This window comes from Aotus nancymaae, unplaced genomic scaffold, assembly GCF_030222135.1.
Source record: "Aotus nancymaae isolate 86718 unplaced genomic scaffold, 86718_ANA_hifiasm-v0.15.2.pri h1tg000016l, whole genome shotgun sequence".
Lineage (NCBI taxonomy): Eukaryota > Metazoa > Chordata > Mammalia > Primates > Aotidae > Aotus > Aotus nancymaae.
The window spans coordinates 84,223,535-84,242,533 of NW_026988428.1; the positions used below are offsets into that span (position 1 = coordinate 84,223,535).

General features: G+C 34.5%; 1 protein-coding gene across 2 annotated transcripts in view; it reads left to right on the forward strand.

Moving 5' to 3' along the window:
* Positions 1–18,999, forward strand: part of LOC105713874 (solute carrier organic anion transporter family member 1B3) — an 82,379-nt gene that overhangs the window by 19,986 nt on the left and 43,394 nt on the right. The window contains exons 3-7 of one of the 2 annotated variants that reach the window (XM_012447695.2): positions 5,871–6,012; positions 9,523–9,655; positions 11,749–11,870; positions 13,431–13,577; positions 13,782–13,880. In XM_012447695.2, coding sequence (XP_012303118.1) covers positions 5,871–6,012; positions 9,523–9,655; positions 11,749–11,870; positions 13,431–13,577; positions 13,782–13,880 — 643 coding nt within the window. The remainder of the gene's footprint in view (positions 1–5,870; positions 6,013–9,522; positions 9,656–11,748; positions 11,871–13,430; positions 13,578–13,781; positions 13,881–18,999) is intronic. The other variant, XM_012447696.3, reaches the window with a different exon arrangement.

Below are 18,999 nucleotides of genomic sequence, written 5' to 3' on the forward strand. Positions count from 1 at the left end.
ACTTTGTATTCATGAGGAACAAAAACATAATTGGACAAAATTTTAAAATAATCATTATTTTAACTTTCTATGAAGTTTGGGACATCAAGCTATCAACAAATTACTGTTTCAGTAAAAATAATTACTAAAATTCTTATGAATGTTGAAATCTTGTGAATTAGGAGTATCTGCACATACAGAGATAATTAAAATTTAATGGTAAAATAGATCTAATTCAACAACACAAAAAGAGAAGGTGAGAGAAACAATACTGGTGGCTAACATTTGTTGAGCACTTATTACATAGGCGATGTTGCTCTAGTGTTTTGTTTGTGTTAATAGATTATCTTCCTTACCACAGTTCCATCAACCAGATACTATTATCTCCCTTTTGCAGATGAAGAAAACCTAGGTATAGAAAAGGCAAATGACTTCCCCTAGTTCTCACAGCTGGTAAATGATGGAGCCAAGGTCTGAACTCAGGCAGTCTGATTCCAAATTCCATGCTCTCAACTCTGATTCATTTTGCTAAAGCAACTGTGGAATTTTGTACTATTAGTACCCTTAAGAGGTGCAGCCTATTTAATGATGTACCTTATTTCATATTATTCAGTATCAAACAACAATGGTATTGGTGTATGTGCATGTGCACACACTAATACACATGTTGCTATTGACTTGCATATACACACTCAGTAGATGGAAATATATGAAAGCGTAAGTAGATAATGAACCCATTTAAATAAAATCACATACTTTGATTATTTTCTACCTCTTTCCCTCAATTTTTTGTATTGAACGAGCTAGGTTACATAGAATCTGCCAGTATATACTTCACTGTTACACTTGTCTTTTCTGTTCCTCAAACTACCTGTACCTCTATATTGTAATGAAAAGTCTTTAACAACACAAAAGTAATGCATTATTATAAAAAAAATAGAGCAAAAGAAAAAGTTTCCCCTTTCTGCCTTCATTTTCACTCCCTTTCTGGAATAATCACTCCACATGTGTAACCACCACAAAGATCCAATCCCACAGGTTTTATTCTGGGTCTCTTTTCTTCAGCCATAGCAGGCTTTTTGCTATTCCTCAAATATGCCAAGCACACTTCTGACTTGGGGAATTTTGCACTTCCTTGTTCCTCTTTTATAGCATTCTTCTCGATGTTTTGTGCTTTCATCTCACTCAGATATTTGTTTAAACATTTATTCGTTCCTGAACACCACATATAAAATAACATTTCTTATCCATAACTCTTTAACCAGTTTGATTTTTATAGTATTTATCACCAGTTGACACTGACACTCCAAAACGCACTTGTGTAGAAGTGCGTGTTTATGCACATGTGTGCTTAATGGTTTAAAACAACAAATTTATTATCTTAGAGATCTAAAATCCAGAAATCAGAAATAAGTGTCAGTGAACTAAACTCAGATGTTGGCAAGACCATTTTTTTTTTCTGGAAATTCTAGGGACAATACATTTCTTTGCCTTCCCAGTTTCTAGAGGCTATCTGAATTCCTTGGCTGATGGACATTTTCCATGTTCAAAGCTAGTGATCACGTGAACACTGACTCTTCTACTCCCTTCTTTCACGTTTACAGTAGCCTTGTGATTACACAGAATTCACTAGACCAAGTCAAGTCAGTCTCTTTATTTTAAGGTCATTTGTTTAGCAACCTTAATTCCATGTACAATTTTAATACCCCTAGCCATGTTACCTAACATATTCACAAGTTCTGGAGATTAGGACCTGGATGTCTTTAGGCGTCATTGCTCTACCTAAGGTTATATTATATATAACATTACATATATATATTCTCCACGTATATGAATAATACACATATAAATTTTATACATATGTTTGTCATATATACACACATATATAGTTTGATATATATAAATATATGCATATACATAGATACATATATCTTTACTATGTATGCATATACATATATAGTTTATGTATATCTGTACGTATTATATGTTTACTATGTATACGTGAATATATAGTATATAATATAGTATTTAAACTTATATAAACAAAATATGTATGTGCATGTGTATATATATACTTTATGGTATAGACAGATAGAGGATAAATTTTGTGTATATATAATATATATTGTATATATTTATCATCTGTCTCTGTACCATAAATTAAGCTCCACGAAAACATAGGTGTTTGATTCACTCTTCTCTGTGTCAAACATCAATGCTCAGTGTATATAAACTGAATGACTGATGCAAGAGGTCCCTCAGTCTTGGGTAGCTCCATCCCTATGGCTTTGTAGGGTACAGCCCTCATCCTGGCTGCTTTCATGAGCTGGCATTAGGTGTCTGTGGCTTCTTCATGTATATAGTGCTATTCACAGTGTCAGTGGATCTACCATTCTGGGATCTGGAGGATGGTGGCCCTCTTCTCACAACTCCACTAGGCAGTGCCCCAGTGTAGACACTTTGTTGGAGTTTTCACCCCATATTTCCCTTCTTACTGGAAAAGCAAAAGTTCTCCATAACGGCTCTGCCCTTGAAGCACACCTCTTCCTGGACATCCAAGTGTTTCCATATCCTCTGAAGTCTAGGTGAAGGTTCCCAAACTTCAATTCTTGTCTTCTGTGCACCTGTAGGCTCAACACCATGTGGAAGCTGCCAAGACATGGAGCTTTTATCCTCTGAATCCACTGTCCAAGCTGTACCTTGGCCCCTTTTAGCCATGGCTGGAGTGGCTAGAATGCTGGGCACCAAGTCACAAGACTGCATATAGCAGATGGGCCATGGACCAGGCCCAAGAAACCATTTTTCCCTTCTAGGCCTCCAGACCTGTGATGGGTGTGGCCAAAGCGAAGGTCTTTGACATGCCCTGGAGACATTTTCCCCATTGTCTTGGCAATTACCATTTGTCTCCTCATTACTTATGCAAATTTCTCCCCAGAAAATGGGGTTTTCTTTCCTATTGCATTGCCAGGCTGCAAATTTTTTACACTTTTATGCTCTGCTTCCTTTTGAACACTTTGCTGCTTAGAAATGTCTTCCAGCAGATACCTAAATCATCTCTCTTAAGTTCAAAATTTCACAGATCTCTAGGGCAGGGGCAAAATTCTGCCAGTCTCTTTGCTACAGCATAACAAGAATCACCTTTACTCTAGTTCCCAACAAGTTTCTCATCTTTATCTGAGACCACTTCAGCCTGGACTTTATTATCCATATCAGTATCAGTGTTTTGATGAAAGCCATTCAACAAGTCTCTAGGAAGGCCCAAACTGCTTCATATCTTCCTGTCTTCTGAGTCCTCCAATTCTCTAGGAAGTTCCAAACTTTCCCACATTTTCCTATCTTCTTCTGAGTCCTCCAAATTGTTCCAACTCTGCCCATTACCCAGTTCTAAAGCTGCTTCCACATTATCAGATATCTTATAGCAATGCCCCACTACCTCGGTACTAATTTACTGTATTATTTCATTCTCATGCTACTGTGAAGAAATACTGAAGACTAGGCAATGTATAAATAAAAAAGGTTTAACAGACTCACAATTTCAAATGGCTAGGGAGGTCTCACAATCATGGTGAAAGGCTAAGGAGGAGCAGAGGTACATCTTACATGGTGGCAGCAAAAGAATGTGTGCAGGAGAACTCACCTTTATAAAATCATCAGATCTTGTGAGACTTATTTACTATCATAAGAACAGCATAGGAAAAACCCATCCCCATGGTACAATTAGCTCTCACTGTGTCCCTCTCATGACACATGGGAATTATGGGAGCTCTAATTTAAGATGAGGTTTGAGTGGGGACACAGCCAAAACATATCATTATTACAAATGATATCTTATTTTCAAATTAGGTTTATGTGATGCATTATATAAATTGATTTTCTTATGTTGAACCAGCCATGCATACCTGAAATAAATCCCATTTGATCATATTATTTAATTCTTTTCATGTTGTATGTATTATTGGATATTTTTACTAATATTTGTTGAGGATTTTTACATCTATGTTTATGAGTGATATTGGTCTACAATTTTTGTTATTGTAATATCTTTAATTTTAGTATCAGAGTAATGCTGGCCTCATGGAATAAGATAGAAAGTATTTGCAATGCTTTCATCCTGTGAAAAAGGTTGTATAGAATTGGTATAATATCTTTCTTAAATGGTTGGTAGAATTCACCAGTGAAACTATCTGGGCCTCATTTTTTCTGTTTTGGAAGGTTATTACTTGACAATTTAATTTCTTAAACAGATAGAGGTCTCTTCATTAATTTTTTCTTGTAAGAGTTTGAGTAGATGGTTTATTTTGAGGAATTGGTCAATTTAGTATAGGTTATTATAATTGCAGTTATAGTTTTGTTCATAGTATTTCATTATTATCCTTTTAATGTCTGTGGGGTCTATAACGGTATCCCCTCTGTTATTTCTGATATTAGTCATTAGTATTCTCTCTCTCTTTTTTTTCCTTAGTTAACCTGGTTAGAGACCTATCAATTTTATGGATCTTTTTAAAGAATCAGTCTTTGGTTATGTATATATTATCTATTAAATTCCTGTTTTTAAAAGTCATTGGCTTGTGTTTCAATTTTTATTATTAACTTTCTTCTTCTTGCTTTGAGTTTCGTTTGCAGCTCTTTTTCAAGTTTCCTAAGGTAGAAACTTAAATACTGATTTTAGATCTTTCTTCTTTTCTCATATATGCATTCTGATGCACATTTAATTGTCTGTGTTCTGAGGGATAAGCCCAACCTGCTTCTCTATTCCTGTGGCTACTTGGATACAGGCAAGACAGATACCAGTTCTTGGGCAGAGAGAGAGGGTGAGAATCTCTCATTTCTCTTATTATTGGGGTATGAATTCATCATGAGAACTCTACTCTCATGACCAAGTACCCCTAAAAGGCTCCATCTCCAATTATCATCACACTAGAAATTTGGGTTTTAATATATGAATTTGGGATGAACACAAGCATGCAGTTCAAAAGTGGGTAATATTTTAATAGTAGAGCCAAAGGAATTGCTTATGGATGTAGATGTGAGCTTTAAGAGGAAGGATGAATCAATAAATTTTTTAAAAATGAAATTGGGGCCAGGCGCTGTGGCTCACACCTGTAATCCCAGCACTTTGGGAGGCCGAGGTGGGTGGATCACAAGGTCAAGAGATTGAGACCATCCTGGCCAACATGGTGAAACCCCATCTCTACTAAAAATACAAAAAATAGCCCGGCATGGTGGCACATGCCTATGGTCTCAGCTACTTGGGAGGCTGAGGCGGAAGAATCACTTGAACCCAGGAGGCAGAGGTTGCAGTGAGCCGAGACTGCGCCACTGCACTCCAGCCTGGCGACAGAGCAAGACTCTGTCTCAAAAAAAAAAAAAAAAAAAAAAAAATGAAATTGGGAATTAAAACATCAACAACCACTATATCACACTGATACAGTCACTTGTGTTGGTCATAAAATTCCTCTTTGCCTCCACAAAGCTCCATTTCTTATCTGGCTTCCTGGAAATGCTATCTTTGAGAATGTACTGCCTGCCATTCCCCTCACAGTTAGCCTATGCTATTCACATGGAAATAAAGAATAGCTCACCATCGTGGTCATCTGAGAACAGTGTCTAGCTTCCTATAAATCAGTTAATGACATTAGTTTTAAAATAACAACCTTTACTACACTCCTCTAACTAATGTAACCAAGTAGAAAATCATGCTTCAGTAGTGACTGATAATGATATTATAGGGCTGAGAAGTTTCAACTTGTATAGGGAAAAATGGTGTGCTTTTTATGATAAAAAATAATATTGTCAAGTAAAGAAGAAAAACTCTTTTAATTTCATGTACCTATAAACATTATAGAGTTTTTAAATTAACCAATTTCCCTTTTTTCTTCTACTGTTTTTAGATGTTCTTGGCAGCCCTGTCATTCAGCTATATTGCTAAAACACTAGGTGGAATCATTATGAAAATTTCTATTACTCAGATAGAAAGGAGATTTGAAATACCCTCTTCTCTTGCTGGTTTAATTGATGGAAGCTTTGAAATTGGTAACTTTTTTTTTCTATTTTGATAACCATACTTGCATAAGTTAAAAAAAAAAGTTCATGCATGCTTTATATCACTGGCTCTGAACTAGGCATAAATTTGTCTTCCATGGGCAATTCAGCAACATGTGAGGATATTTTTGGTTGGCATAAATGGGTTGGGGCAGAGAGGATGCTACTGGTACCTAGGGGTAGAGGTCAGGGCGGCAGCTAAACATTGTACAATGCACAGGACAGACTTACCAACAAAGAACTATCTTTCCCAAAATGTCTACAGTGAGATGTTGAAAAACTCTGATCCTACACAAACTCATAATTTGCAAATAAACTTTTTAGGAAGCTTTATCTCCCTTGTCTCAAGGTGTCCCAGTGTGAAGAAAGGTTGAGGGAGGACTGTAATTCTTATGGTTTTAGGTGGAGGGACTGCATAGGAGTAACCTACACTAGATTCTACTGTTTAACTGGGTACATAATTGGGGGGTTAAAGTCTTTTTTTTTTTAACATTGAAGATACTGCTTTGTTGTCATCATTTTAATTTGGATTTCTCCAACAATAGTGAGGTTTTATATAATTATTAAAAATAGTTTTTTTCTTATTTTACGAATTGCTAGCTCATAGCCTCTGCTAAATTTCTCTTTTTCTTTTCACTTTCTAATTATTTGGAGGGACCCCCAAATTGTCTGTTTTCTACAATATAGACTGCAAAATAAGACTGCAAATATTTTCTATAATTTCTGTTTCTATTTTAACTGTATTTACATAATGCTTAACTAGTGACTAAAATGTAATTGTCAAAGGAAGATTTATCTCTTTATATGAATTCAGAATCTTTGTGATTCAAAAATATGACACTCTACATGTCCTTCACTTTTTCACCTCCCAGGCTCGATGAAATAATCTAGAATTTTTTTTTTTTTTTTTTGAGACGGATTTTCGCTCTTGTTACCCAGGCTGGAGTGCAATGGCGCGATCTCGGCTCACCACAACCTCCGCCTCCTGGGTTCAGGCAGTTCTCCTGCCTCAGCCTCCCGAGTAGCTGGTATTATAGGCACGTGCCACCATGCCCAGCTAATTTTTGTATTTTTTAGTAGAGACAGGGTTTCACCATGTTGACCAGGATGGTCTTGATCTCTCAACCTCGTGATGCACCCGCCTTGGCCTCCCAAAGTGCTGGGATTACAGGCGTGAGCCACCGCGCCCAGCCCTAAGCTAGAATTTTAAAATTAGAATGCTGTTAGTTTTAAAATTTAATTCACTATATGTCTCTTTTTATTAAGAAATTAATGCTTCATATTTTTGTTAAACTTTGCAGCTATTTAACAGCAATTATTCGAACATCATTATAAGTTTGGTTTCTTTGCTTACGCCTGTTTCTTGAATCTTGTGACTTCAAATCTCATCTTTATTCTTTCTGGAGTATCCCTTCATGTATAGATGACCTTTTGCATCCACAGGTTCCACACCCACAGATGCAAGCCATATTAAAAAATTTAAAACTAAAAAATGACCATATAATAATAAAAATGACACAAAAACAACATGGAATAACAACTATTTACATAATATTTACCTTGTATTAAGTATTAGAAGTTATCTAGAGATAATATAAAGGATACAGGAGGATATTGATAGGTTATATGCAATACTATACCTTTTGTTTGTTTGTTTGTTTTTGTTTTTTGAGGCAGAGTCTCCCTCTGTTGCCCAGGCTGGAGTGCAGTGCTCTGATGTTGGCTCACAGCAACCTTTACCTCCTGGGTTTAAGCCTCAGCCTCCCGAGTAGTTGGGATTAAAGGCATGTGCCACTACATCTGGCTAATTTTTGTATTTTTAAGTAGAAACGGGTTTTTGCCATTTGGCTAGGCTGATCTTGAACTCCTAGCCTCAAGTGATCAGCCAGTCTCGGTCTCTCAGATTGCTGAGATTACAGACATGAGCCTCCACGTACACGCTATACTACACCTTTTTACTTAAGGGCTTGAGCATCCACAAATTTTGGTATCTACAGAGCATCCTAGAACCAATAACCCATGGACACTGAGGGATGATGTAATTTTTTTTTTTTAGGAAGAATTGAAAACATGGCATATTTTCTAAGCCCTTACTTGTTGGAAAATGCTTTTATTTTAGTATTATATTTAATTGATAATTTGTCTGAGTATGGAATTAAAATTTCAAAATACTTTTTTCTCAAAAATTTAAAATATTCATCTACTGTTTTATAACACTCAATGTTGTATATAAGAAATTATTACCATTGCAATTTTCATGCACTATTTATCTTTAAATATCCAAAAATTTACCAGCATGTATCCGAGACTGTCTCTTTCTACATTACTTCTGCTGGGCAAATGTAGGAACTTTCTTTTGAAACCTATGTCTTCCTCTAGCACAAAGAATTTATTTTCTGTTTCCTATTTGTTTCTTCCTGTATTTTATTCTTTCTTTTCTTCTGAAACATATATGTGATAAATAATACATTTTCTGAATATTTTTCCTTTTAAATTTTGTTCTTCTAAATTTCTACCCCTTTTCTTTATGTTTCATCAATCTTCTTTGGTGTCCGATGTCATCTTATTATATCAAGTTCTAATTTACAAATTTTTAATTGTATTTTAAATTTATAATAGTACTTTATTGTTGTCTTATTATTTTTAGTCTATCAGTACTGATGTTATGGATGCAACATGCCACTGTACCTCCAAATATACTAACAGGATTTTTTTTAAGTTTCTATTCTTTTTAGTTTAATCTTACTGAAGTATTTATTCTTGTGTTGCTTTATCTGCTGGTTCATTCTGGTGCTTTCTTTAATAAAACTACTTTCCATCAATGTTCAATAATTCTTTATTGTTGTCTGTTTATTATTGTATATCAGGCTGTAGATAAATCTGAATTGGTCTTCTCTGAATGCTCTTCTTCCACTTTTTAATCTAAATAATGTATACTCAATATTAAATCTCAAATAATGTCTCCTCCAGGAAACTTTCACAAAGTCCCTAATTAATTTAAGCTCCCTATTTCCATAATCTAATAGTACTTCCATCCATCTGTTTTATTTTGTTACTAGTGTGTTTCTAGAGAACAAGTACCATGATTTGTTCTTATATTTCTGACTCTAAACACTGTAGTAGGTACATAGTACAAATTTAAAGCATGCTTGGAATAAATCTAAGAAATGCATGAATGACGATCTTTCCCTCAGATTAGGAAGATATTTTTCCGTTCTAACGCAATCCGGTAAACTCCAAATTTTCGTTAAAATTTTGCTTCTCTCATATGGCCAAATTACCCAAGTGGTTTATTTGCATATAAAACCTATTCTACTTATCATTAATACTATATAACTTTTCAATGAGTCATTTAATGTGGGAGAATTTACCTTCACATTAAATTACATGGTCTTTGAGAGAAGGTACGATATCTTGGGCTTTATTTGCATTCATTCATTCAATTCTACTAAATACAAAATTAAACTAAGTCATATCTACATAATTTTGTTCTCTTTCTAGGAAATTTGCTTGTGATTGTGTTTGTAAGTTACTTTGGATCTAAACTACACAGACCAAAGTTAATTGGAATTGGTTGTTTCCTTATGGGAACTGGAAGTATTCTGACAGCTTTACCACATTTCTTCATGGGATAGTAAGTGTTAAACAGCACTGAGTCATTCATCATCAGCAACTTGTAAATTAACAGTAGAATTTTATTTTTATACTTTTAATTAGGCAGTAATCTTTTGAGAGGAATACCCACTCAGTACATATAGAAATGGAGTATATTTACTATATAATAGTGAATGTATTGCTTTATTCATCATGGCTTTTATAAACATTGAAATAAGAGTAATATTACATAAGATATACAGTTTTATGTGAAATAAATAAGTTATTTACCAATTTTAATAAACATATGTACTTTATGTTTTTACCTGTAATATTTTGATTGTATTCAATAAGACTTCACGACTTCACCTGCTGCTGTGTAGGTTTTCCCACCAGCCTTTCACTGAAGCTGTTCTTCCTAAGGTAACTGCGAAGTTATGATTAGATTAAGATGCTCATATGAGAAAACTGAAAATAGCGAAATAAGATAGAAGCTTTTTACATAAAAGTTAATGCATCCCATCCAGGGATGATATGATTCTACTTTTCATCATAGTGCTGTGCCTTGCACGGCCTTGTCTTCTTGGTACAAATAGTGGCAATGTATTTCCAGGCAACATGATAGAAGAAAAGAACAAGAACAAAGAGTGCACACAGGCTGAGGCCAAGGAGCATTTTCAGAAGCAGAACACTTCCACTGATTTCACATTTACCAGGAGTCAGTTACATTTTACACATAGATACATGGGTGTTGAAAAATATATACTCTATTCCAGGCTTCCATATTCCAGGTAAAAAGCCCAACTTCTGTTACTATGGAAGGAGAAAAGAAAGAATACTGAGAGACAATGAGCAGTCCCTGTTAGAGACACCAGTTACTTATTGCCAGATCCAGAAATCATGCGTTTTGGTCACCATATTAATTCTGTTTTCCCTCCTACATTTGGCCCTTATAAGAACTTTCTTCTTAATGGTACTGCTCTAATACTCATCATATTCCACAATCTTGATTCATTTTTCTATCTTTGTGGCTTCTTCATCATGCCTATCCTTTTTATTTGCTTCTAACACCGTAATTTCAATGTCCCATAATTCCCTCTAATCTTCTTAATATCTTACTGTTCATGATTTTTATGGAGAATGTGCCTTAAATGCAACTACCCCAGCTTTATCTTTCATTGCTCCCCACATTTGAGGGCTACATTCTAGGCTTACAGTTCTCTAATGTGCCATAATATGTCATATCTTTGCATCTGTTATTTCTACAGACTTGAATACTTTTCTTCCCTTGTCTACCAATTAAAATTCTGTCCATCTTTGGTCATTTAATCTGTCCTTCACATTGTAGAGTCTCCTTTGATCTAACCCCTCACCTCCAAGCAAAACTGATTCTCTCTCTTTTTTTTTTTTTTTGTGGGTGCGTGACAACTCAGGACCTTGTATATTAAATTTAGTATATCTTTGATCATATACATTTATCTTAGAGAGTGTGAAATTTCCAAAGTACAAACACTGTGTATCTGATTTCTTGATCTTTATGTTTTATTTCTTGTTCTTTGAAGTTGAGCAAAATGCCTGACACAGCCTTTAGAGCTCACGGGGCACTTAGTATTTTTGAGCATCAGCATCTGTCCCTAATCTGGCTCCCATCTCTGTTGTTCTTTTAAAGTTTTTCCTCATAAAGTTGAAGTGGGTTAGAAATTTGTTTTTATTGAGTTTTGAAAAGTCAAGCACTAGTGTGTGTTTGTGTGTCTACATGAAAGAAAATCAGACAGATTGATTATCTTTGACGGTAACTCAAAGGGATAAATAGACATAGTTAACAGATAAAAAAAAAAGCAAGTGAAACCAGGATATTTCATATCTTGACCAGAATATAACCACTCCTAAGATAATAGCAAGGTGAACCCACCCTGTTCATGGTGTATTGAATTACCTTTCTTAGTGGACACTCCCATTTCACTCCTTCTCATCACCTGTTCTGAAATACACTCTGAGAAGTTGACGAAGAAGATTCTGGTAATTTGGAGAGGACAGTGGTTCAAATAAAGGGGAAAATTTCTCTGTATTTCTTGGAAAACTGAAAATATTCAGTAGATAAGCAAAATGTTCAATCTAATGTTGCTCTTATAGTTACAGGTATTCTAAAGAAACCCATATTAATCCATCAGAAAATTCAATATCAAGTTTATCAACCTGTTTAATTAATCAAACCTTATTACTCAATAGAACATCATCTGAGATAGTAGAAAAAGGTAAGAATTAATAGCGACATTAAAAAAAATTCTAGAATTCATAGATTTAATCACATCTATAAAGTTTGTGATATTATTTAGCAAAATTGATTTAAGAACAAATAGGAAGGACTTTATTCCTTACATACAGACAAAATCATACTGTTAGTATATGCAGTTGATTCTTGAATAACACTGGTTTGAACTATACCTGTTCACTTATATGCAGCTTTTTCCTACCAAACAGAAGAAGAAACCCACCCATGTGGCAGTCTGACTTCTATAGGCGCTTTCCACATATCCAACCACAGGACTTAAGTCTACATGATTTTGTGTACACACGAGTTGTCCTGGCACAAATCTCCTAGTATACCAATGGATTATTATGTATAAAGAGCATTTAGAAGTAGATAAGGAAAAAGAAAAAATTTAGAAGGAAATTTGCAAAGAACATACACATTTAAAATAAAAAAGCAGAAAGTGGCAGAAATATGTGAATAATATAACTTTTCTCTTTATAAAAAGGCAAAATGTTATAGCATTTGAAGATTTTGTAACTATTTTTTTGAGACACAGTCCCACTCTGTCACCCAGGCTGGAGTGCAGTGGTGTAATCTTGGCTCACTGCAACCTCTGGCTCCCAGGTTCACGTGATTCTCCTGCCTTAGCCTCCTGAGTAGCTGTGATTACAGGTGTGTGCCACCACACCCGGCTAATTTTTGTATTTTTAGTAGAGACAAGGTTTCATCATGTTGGTCAGGCTAGTCTTGAACTCCTGACTTCATAATCTGCCTGCCTCAGCCTCCCAAAGTGCTGAGATTACAGGCATGAGCCACTGTGCCTGGCCAATTTTGTAAATATTATAACACAATAATATAATTATAACCTCAATATTTAATAAAAGTAAATGAAGTGAAGAAAAAAGATTTCAAGTTTTATGTATTGTTGGGAGTGTATAAATTTGAGTCTTCTGGAGATTAATTTTTAATCTGTATTAAAGAACAAAAATATACTTGCTTACTTTCCTGATTAATATTAAGGAAATATTCAGGAATGTTTATTAGGATGTTTACTTTTTTACAATCACAGCCATAGCATCCATGTTCAACAGAATAAAAATAATAAATATTTTGTAACTACAAAGAGATTGTTTAAACAAATTATGAAAGTATTATTCAGCACACTACTATGCAGTAATAAAATTTAATATAGAAGAACTCTTAACAACATGGGGAAATTGTGACAATATAGTGAAAACTGTTTATGTACCTTAAAAATAACCTTGATTTTTCAATATGTAATGTATGTAATGAATATTATTCATATTTTGTGCCCTAAAAATGTAGAAGATCCAGAATAGCATTTGCAATGATCTTCTGTGTGTAGTGTGATTATAGAAAATTTTTACTTGTTTTCTTTGTTCCCTTCCTTATTTTCAAACTTTGCAAAGTGAATTTGAATCACTTGTAATTGGAAAATAAACAAACCAAAAATGGAAAAAGGAAGAGTTTAAAGCAGATAAGTCTCTAATATGAATGTTTAAATTAATGTTGAAAGTAAAACACTTTCTTGTCTCTGTAGATTGTGTAAAGGAATCTGGGTCACACATGTGGATATATGTCTTCATGGGTAATATGCTTCGTGGTATAGGGGAAACCCCCATAGTACCATTGGGGATTTCTTACATTGATGATTTTGCAAAAGAAGGACATTCTTCCTTGTATGTAGGTAATGTACAGAAAATATTAAATTGCATGATTACATTCCTTGGATCTACCCTTGAAATAATAGTGTCATTAGTTTTTTCTTTTACCTATTAGAAAAAATATTTGCAGAGGCTTATTGTGTAATATTACTTTTAAAAACATGTTGGAAGAAAACTAAATATTTGTGGCATCTGATTAAATTGTTTTATTTGGTAATACTTAACAGGTATTTTGAATGCAATAGGAATGATTGGTCCAATCATTGGCTTTACAATGGGATCTCTGTTTGCTAAAATGTACGTGGATATTGGATATATAGACCTGAGTAAGTACAATCGATCAAGGTACCATGGTAGTATCTTTTAAGTGCAGGACACCATTCTTCCAAATAATAAGACTTTCAATAGTTCTTTGTTTACTACTTTTCAAAAGTTACAAGTAGGAAATAAATAAATTAATAATCAGAATAAAAAAGAAATTTATCTCCTATTTATACTTTGCTTTTACAACTAAATGTAAAAAGAGATTTTTAACAAACTTATTTCAGATTACTTGATCCAAAATAACCAAACTTAAAATGGCCCTCTCCCAAAACTGACTGCCCAGTCCAGTACATTTTATTTTTCAGTTGATGGTGACTTGGGTGTTGATGTGTGGAACTCAGATGTTGATGTCTGCTTTGCTAAAGCCTCCTTGTGACTGCTGCCTTGACTTATGGCGGGGGTGGTTTAAAAGACACCACTGTATACTTCGGTTATGGTCATTTTTCCTGGTCCTCACTGAGGGCTTGGCCTATGGCAATATTTAATGAGTGCTTGTAAAACAAATGAATGAAGAGAGGGCACGTAAATAAAATTTGTGACTTTCGTCTTCACTCTTAGAGCATGCCTTATTTCTTCTCTCATAGAAGAATGAGAGCCCATGTTGTAATATCTGCCTTGACTTCAGGCCCTCCTTCCTACAAATATACCTTCACTATATCCATATTTATCTTTTTTTACCCATACTTATCAAAAAACGTTTATCTTTAGCTAATATTAGTAGATCCAACTGGGGTTTAGATTTCCTCTTCTCCATCTGCACCCTCTCTTTTCCTCAGCAAACACACTCAAGACTCTCCCATCTTCTTACATATATACATTTTTATATTCCAGACAACTTTCCAATTGATTAACTGTTTCTCAGTTTATCTTCAAAACCAAGTACCTAGAAAAAAATCTCTAGCATAAGTGTCTCACCTTCTTACCTCCCATGTACTTCTCATCCACTATAATCTGCTTTACCACTAATAAAACACTATTTCTATGTAATTTACTAATTGTAATGGATGTCTTTCTATAATTTGTTTTAATAGATATTTATACTACTTGTTCATTTTTTTCTTAGATTTTTTAAAAAATAAGTACCTAAAACTCAACCTGTCAAATACTGCTCTCACCATCTTATTTCCAAACCCACTTTGTTTCCTATGTTCCCTCTCTTGCTGAATATCTGTATCATAATTCAATGATTGACTGAATTACTATGCCCTGTAATCTCAGATTTCCCTTTATTTAAAATGGGAAAAACTTTTATCTCTTTTTTATTTTTCTAATTCTCAAAGTCTCTTTCAACATGTGGCTTTTCTCATATAGCCCTTACTTCATCATTTCCATTGGTCTCAAATTTGGTGCTCCTATTAATCACCAAGAGCATGTCTTTATTGTAACCCTTCTCACAACAATGTATAAATATTTGTGAACTTACCCACCATCCCTTTGAGAACATAACAGAATTGTGTCTGTTTTAGCATATAATAACTCATTCGGGTTTGTGAATAAACAAATATGATTTTCTATCTCCTGAAGTCTTAAATATATCACTCCAAAGAGATCGAAGCATTCATTCCAAGATGGAATAGCTATCATCGTAGGCCAAAAATCATACAGTGTTTTATATTATAAAACTAAAGCAAGTACCTGATGATATGTTTTGTATCTTCCATTTTAGACATGTGATTTAATGTAGCTACACATTATGTACATTATTTTTACTCATTTGCTCCAGTTTAATCACTGCTTTTATCACTGAGTACAAAATAAGTGTTGAAGGTCTTTAGGTTAATAGCCTTGTAGTTTCTCTAGTCAGAAATAATCACAGCATTTTAGAATTCTTGGCGATTCAACTTCCACTCCTGACTGTTCAGACCTTAACACATCTTCTCTTATTCTGTGAGAAGCATGAAGTGAACTTGTTATAAAGTTTACTTTGGTAAACTTCAATTCCCACAGGAGCCAAAGACATAACATAAATGAGTAAAGTGTATCAGGGACAAGAAATTAGGGGGCAACGATTAGAATGGGGAGAGTTGTTGGTGCGCTGTTCTCCCCACATACCCAAAAACTCATGTACTCCCCAGCTCTGGCCTATACTTTTTACACAGAATTTTGGGACCAGCATTAATAAGGTTTTCTGATTGGTTTTCCAGAGATTCCATAACCCAAAATTTTTATGTAGAATTTTCCAATTTTTAAGATGGTGTGTGAGCCATGGGAAACACTGGCAGGACCTATCTAGCTAGATTATGACCTTTAGTTCCTATACATAGGGCGGTGAAAGAACCAAAAAAAAAATCATCAAAATTACATTTCTGACAGGTGATAAATCTTAGCATGTATAATGGAGTTACTAATTTAACTAGTCATTTCCTGAAGTCTGTCTGAGTTGTTGATTATGAAACAATATGATCATATAAATCAATTTTAAAACCAGATCAGTCCATACTAGAAAGTAATGTATTTCCAAATAGTTTTAAAACAAGTCAGTATTTTTTCATGTCAGTGATTTTTTTTTATAGATCAGAGTAATAGCATCATTTTAGTGTGCTACAAACTTCTATGCTGTGTGTGTTTCTGTGTGTGTATGCTTTCTTAATTTTTATTATTTTTATTTTATTGTGGTAAGAACAATTAAAATGAACTCTGCCTCCTAAAAGTACAGTTGATCCTTGAACAGCACAGGTCTGAACTCTGCAGGTCCACCTATACATAGATTTTTCAAAAAATGTATTAGAAAGATTTTTTAGAGATTTGTGATGACATGAAAAACCTTGCAGATAAACTACACAGCTTAGAAATATAGAAAAATGTTAAGAGAAAGTTATAGCATGAGTACATAAAATATATGTAAATACTATTTTATAATTTAGTACAATAAACTATGCACAAATCTATTATTAAAATTTAAAATTTGTTAAACTTTACACAGAGAAACTCTTATAGATCTTACGTGATACCCTTCCCAATCAAGAGAAATGCAAACAAAGGTAAAGATGCAGTATTAAATCATAACTGCATAAAATTAACTGTAGTGCTTACTTTACTGCTGTAAAAATTCTGCAGCCACTGCTATTGCAGTGAGCTCAAGTGTTGAGAGTATTTACTTAAAATGCCATTGTGTCATTCACCGTCTCCATGTGAGCAGGTTTTCTCTTCAGGAAGTGATGAATTACAATAAAAAGTGAATTCGTCTTTCCTGTGTATTTTTCATCCTGTTTAGTGCTGTAACATCAACCTTAAATAACACTGTGTGAACCATATGAAGTACCACTACTGATGCTGGAAGTTCTCCCAGAAGCAAAGAAAAGTCATATGATTATAAGAAAAAGTTGAGTTGTTTAATATGTACTGTAGATTGAGCTATGCAGCTAGCTGCTATTTGAATATAAATGTATCCAGTACAAGGACCATCATAAAACAAACAAAAACCCACACTCACAGAAAAATGGAACAAGAAGAAGCTTCACTGCAGCTGCAACAGTGGGCACAAAAACCTGTCCTTTTAGTGAAATAGCTTTTTATATGTTATTGAAAATTCAACTTTTATGTGGGTGCAAGATTGCTATGAAAAAGGGATACCTGTAGACTCAAACATGATTCAAGGAAAGGTGAAGTCATTATATGACAACTGAAAGCAAAGGAAAGTGAATGATTTAATGCTGGAGAATTTCATGCCACTAATGGATAAACTGAAAGTTTTAGAAAGAGGTTTGCCTCAAAAAAGTGTCAATATAACAGAAGAAGCAGCTTCTGACACTTAGGAGGTAACAGAAAGTTTTAAATGGCATTAATAAAGTCATGGAGGAGAAAGGACATCTACCTGAACATGTTCTTAATCAGACGAAAGTGCCCTATTCTGGAAAAAAATACCACAACATACAATTATGAATAAGGTAGATAAGTGAGCAACAGGATTTAAGGCAGGAAGGGATAGGCTAACTCTGTCTGATGTTCTGTGCAAATGCAGTGGCGTTTATGATTAGAACTGTTCTTACGTACACAACTGTTAATCCCTAAACCTTGAAGGGGAAAGATAAAAAAACAGTTGTTAGTCTTTTGGTGGTCTGACCAGAAGGTCTGAACAATAAGAACTTTTTTTCTGAAAAGTTCTGTCAGTTTCCTTCCATGCTTTGTTTCTGAAGCCATGAAGTACCTTGGCAGAAAGGGTTTGCCTTTTAAAGTCCTTTTGATAATAGGCAACACTCTTGGTCATCCAGAACCTCGTGAGTTGAATACTGAAGGTGCTGAAGTGGTCTGCTTTGCCCTAAATGCAATGTTTCTAATTCAGCCTCTAGATGTGGGTTCCTATGGACATTTAAGGCTCATTACACGTGTTACACTATAGAAAGGACCATCAATACTGTGGAAGAGAACCCCAACAGAGAGAACATTATAAAAGCCTGAAAGAATTACACCATTAAAGTTGCCATCTTTGTTATAGAAAAAGCTTCAAAAGCTGTCAAGCAGGAAACAAATTTCAACTGGAGAAAACAGTCCAAATGTTGTGCACAACTTCATGGGATTCATAACATGGCCATTCAATAATATTATGAAGAGATTGTGGATATAGCACACACACAAAAAAAAGGTTTGGAGTGAAAAATTTCAGGATATGGAACTTGGAGACATTCAAGAGCTAACAGGCACCACATCAGCAAAAGACAACTTGATGGAGATGAGTGCTTCTGAACCAGTATCAGAAGATAAGGAAGAAGACATAGAAGAAGCAGTGACAGAAACAAATTGACATTAGACAATCTGGCAGAAGTGTTCTGATTATTCAAGATTGTTTTGACATATTTTCAACATGGAACCTTCTGTAATGTGGGCACGGAAGTGAAAGCAAACAGTGGAAGAAGGATTGGTACCATGTAGAAACATTTGTAGAGAAATGGTAAAGCAACAAAGTTAAATAGAAATTATGCTGTATTTCTGTAAAGCTCCATGGTGTGTACCTGCCTTTCCTATCTTCCTTTTTACTTTTTCCGCTGCCTCTGCCTCTACTACCCTAGAGAAAACAAGAACAATGCCTCCCCTTCCTCCTCTTCTGCCTACTCAATGTGAAGAGATGAGGATGAAAAGTTTTATGATGACCCACTTCCACTTAATGAATAATAAATATATTTC